This window comes from Rhea americana, unplaced genomic scaffold, assembly GCF_003343005.1.
Source record: "Rhea americana isolate MKP2758 unplaced genomic scaffold, rheAme1 scaffold_31, whole genome shotgun sequence".
In the NCBI taxonomy this organism is placed as follows: Eukaryota; Metazoa; Chordata; class Aves; order Rheiformes; family Rheidae; genus Rhea; species Rhea americana.
The window spans coordinates 353,324-357,240 of record NW_028186435.1 but is presented as its reverse complement, the minus strand read 5'-3'; the positions used below and the strand labels follow the sequence as shown (position 1 = coordinate 357,240).

Below are 3,917 nucleotides of genomic sequence, written 5' to 3'. Positions count from 1 at the left end.
TCTCTTATTCTGAAATAGTTGTCTGTGACATACAACCATTCTCTCTATTCAGAGTATTGTGTCTCATTAGAGAGTGGATGGAACAACTAGCAAATGGACAGTATTTCTTACAYATTCCCTATTAGTGAAGTAGGAAGCTCAAGTTTCCTTACAGTTTCTGATCACTGGGAAAAGGCCAGTGTTGTGCCCATCTCTAAGAAGGAGAACCCAGGGAGCTACAGACCTATTTTGGTCCCCAGGAAGGTTATGGAGAAAATCCTGCTGGAAGTCATGTCCAAAAACAAGAAGGGTAAGAAGATGATTGGGAACATCCAGCCTGCATTTACTAAAGGCAGGCTGTGATTGACCAGCCTCCTGATAGCCTTCTGTGAAGAMGTGACAGCTCCATTAACAGGATAACACGGGATGTTTTCTCATCTTGACTTTACAAAGGCTTGACAGTGTCCTACAATAACCTTATAAGCAAATTGCTGAAATATGATGGAAATTTGTTATAAARAAAATAACATCTTTATTAAGAACCTGGACAACAGGGTGGAGTGCACTCTCAGCACATTTACAGATACCAAATTACAGCCAGTAGTTGACATGCAGGAGAACAAGGCTGCCATATACAGGGACATAGGCAAGCTGGAGAAATAGCCTGACAGAAGCCGCATAAGAAACCTCAAGAACTAATGCAATGTCCTGCACCTGGGTTGGAATAATCCCATGCAGCAATATAGGCTGGGAGCAGCTAGCTGAAAAGTAATTTCACAAAAAACATCCTGGCTGACTGCAAACTGAACATGAGGCAGCAGTGTGCCCTTACAGCAAAGACCACCGGCTCCCTGGGCTGCACTGGCAAGAGTGGAGCCAGCATTTTGAACAAAGTGATTCTTTCCCTCTGTTTGGCATTTGAGAACACATCTAGGGTACTGCATCCAGTTCAGGCTCCTCTGGCCAAGACAGCCATTGACATACTTGAATGAGTCCAGTAGGTAGGTGCATATAATTTAAAAGACTTCAGAAGATTTTAAGATTTTAGAAAGACTTCAGTTTTATCTGAGATAAATAAATTCAGTGGAAGCGTAGTAGAATACTGCAGATCATTCAAACCCCGTGGGATTTACCAGTTAATACCTACCTTTGAATCAAGTTCTGTAACAAGGAAAGAATTCTGTTACAGCTATTTTTAACCACCCTATAACACTGTAACACAAGCAGCTTCTTGCAACCCACMGTAAGCATATCACTGTTTGAAGAGTAATTCAGTGGCACAATCATAACTAAAGTTTGCAATACACACTTGGGAAGAAATTACAGATATTTACAGTGATGGATATTTTTAAATGCTTCAGTACAAATTAAATCAAATTCCTCAAGCTTGCCTACAACAAGCCAATGTTGTGTTTTGTAAACGTGGCAGTTTTGTTAAATCATTCCGCTTGCACTGCCTTGACACACGAAGCTGATGGAGTGCTATAGATTTTCTGAAACTACTGTGGCTGAAATAATCTTTTCAGATGCACAAGCTGATATCTTAATGCTATTTGCTCATCTTAAGCAGTATGCTTAAGTATTCCTTTCCCCCMACTCTTCCATGGAAAATAACAAAAGTCCAAGAGAACTACAAATAACTAGTAAAGAAAACATTTTCTCAGATTTGGAGTGAAAGATCATGCATCTTCTTTAAACCATTTTTTTTTCTTAAAAGAGGAATAGTTTAGATTAACACAATATATACTGAAGCAATTACATTTTTTATCATGAAAACAAGAATCAAATTTTCATACCATATATGACCTGTAATTAATTATGACAACCAGAAGGCTAATATTTTGCCAGTGCTTTCATCAAGGAAAGTACAAGCTCTGCCTATAAAATCTGCTATGTTATGAAATGCCTAAGTAATACACTTAACTGACAGCATTTTAATATTCAGTCCAGGTGAAGCCCAAGACAGTATACGGATTTAGTGTTAGACTGAAGCTACAACTCTTAATTTTATATTCCTATATTAATTCTAGGATCACATCTAGGATCTCTTCTAAAAATCTGTTCCTTCATTTCACAAGGAGCTTTGAACACATCTTGAATTGCTCTGGTTACAAACTCTAGACTGAGGACTCCCARTTCATTCTGAAAATTAGCTGGAAGAAGCAAAATAACCTAAAAAGACAAAAGACAAAGGTGGAAATAAACAACATCTGTACTCAAAAACTCAGTCCTTACTGACAAATTATGGAGAAGGTAGATAGCAATGGTTGCAATTCTTAGTGTGTAAAAACTCATTCTCGCAGAGTTGTATAGGCCAAACATTTCGGACCAATTGACTTAGAATTTGGACTGTCTAGGATTTTTTGTTTATTTAAGGAAGGTTTAGGTTGAGATGGGTGCAAATAAAGATTTGAAGAATGTGTGCTGAACAAAAGTTCTCTCTCCCTCCCTCTGCCCTCTCTCTCTCTCTCTCTCTCTCTCTCTCACACACACACACACACACACACAGCAATTTGATTAGTAGTTCCGAAAGCCTGAACTTAACACTAAATGAAGTAATCTGAATTCATATTTTGAACTGAAATCAGGACTTTGGATTTCGATCTGATGACATTTTAGTTTTATTTGAAACAGTTTCATATACAGCACTTGGAATGAGTCAGAAAGAACTAATCAAAATTTAACAGGTTTTAATGTATTTGCTTTCTTTTTCTTCCATTATATCAYAACTCACCAAAACATCTCCTATAGATCCTTTGAAAGCCCTGACTCTTGTCATCTATACTAGATGTGAGGAATGCTAAAAATCAATGTTACTTCCTTCCTAGTACTCTATTSTTTCCTTTAAGAAAACTTACATCAGTAACAAATTCCTTCCCCTTAAAATACATTTACAAATACAATAATACTACAGACAAAAAAATCAGCTTTCCCCTTTCACTTTTAACAACCTGTACTTAATTTAGAGGTGAAAAAGCCCAATAAAAAATAGAATACCATCTTGCCTAGAATGCTTTCTTTGACCTTGCACAGTAGCAGTGAATTATCATAACATGCATTAGCAGGAGAGAGAAAAATTGGGCATTAATTGAGCAGAAGYTCATAAATCTAAGATCTATATAACAAGTTAACTTTACAAAGCTGGTTTATAATTTGCTGTATCTTAGGAGGGACTCTCTCCTTCGTAGGCWGTAGAGAAGGCACATCACCGGGTTGTGTTACTGAAGCACCCCGAGTAACACCCGGCTGCTCCTCCCTGGCAGTTCAGTAAGAGCTGGTTCTGTGGAAGCAAGTGTTCAGCGATCACATCAAAGGGCCACTGAAAGCAAGTCAAACTTGGCAGAGGGCAGACCAGAAGAGCAGGAACGGCGGAAAAATGAATTGTATCCCAGAGCCTAAGGCAGGCTCAGAGGCTTCACCCTCAGCCCTCGCGAAGCCCCGCACTGTGGCGCGGCGCTCCCCCGCCTCCAGAGCCGTCGTTCCAGCCGAGCTCCTCACGGCGGGCGACGGAGCAACGGCTCCCACCGTCGCCGGCCCTGGCGCCCGCGGCGRAGGCTGCCGGCGACACTCGCGGCCGTTGGGGCTTCGGTAACGGCCGCGCCCCAGGCGCGCCCGGGGCAAACGSGCCTCGGCCACGCCCCCGAGCACGGCCACGCCCCCGATTACGCGACACCGCGCCTCGCGCGGCCTCTGACGTCACCGACGTGCGCTGGCTGCGACGCCGGAAGCGGAAGCCGAAGCGGAAGCGGTGCCGGTTGGGTGCGGAAGCGGCTCTCGAGGGTGGCGGTTTCGGTTCGGCGAGCGCGGCGGGGAGGGAGCGGAGAGGAGCTCCGACCAGCGGCAGTCGCGCTCCCGCCCGCTCGTCCCCGGGCCCCCGCGCTCCGCAATGGCGGGCACCGCCGGCAACCTGCAGGTAGAGCGGCGGGCGGGCGGGCGGG

At 43.5% G+C, this 3,917-nt stretch overlaps 1 protein-coding gene across 1 annotated transcript in view; it reads left to right on the top strand.

Annotated features, from left to right (window-relative positions):
* The first annotated feature begins 3,713 nt into the window (after positions 1-3,713).
* The window catches only part of VPS4B (vacuolar protein sorting 4 homolog B), a 19,047-nt gene continuing 18,843 nt past the window's right edge, over positions 3,714-3,917 (top strand). The window contains exon 1 of the mRNA XM_085309979.1: positions 3,714-3,892. Within this exon, the coding sequence (XP_085166105.1) occupies positions 3,866-3,892 (27 nt within the window). The 5' untranslated portion in view covers positions 3,714-3,865. The remainder of the gene's footprint in view (positions 3,893-3,917) is intronic.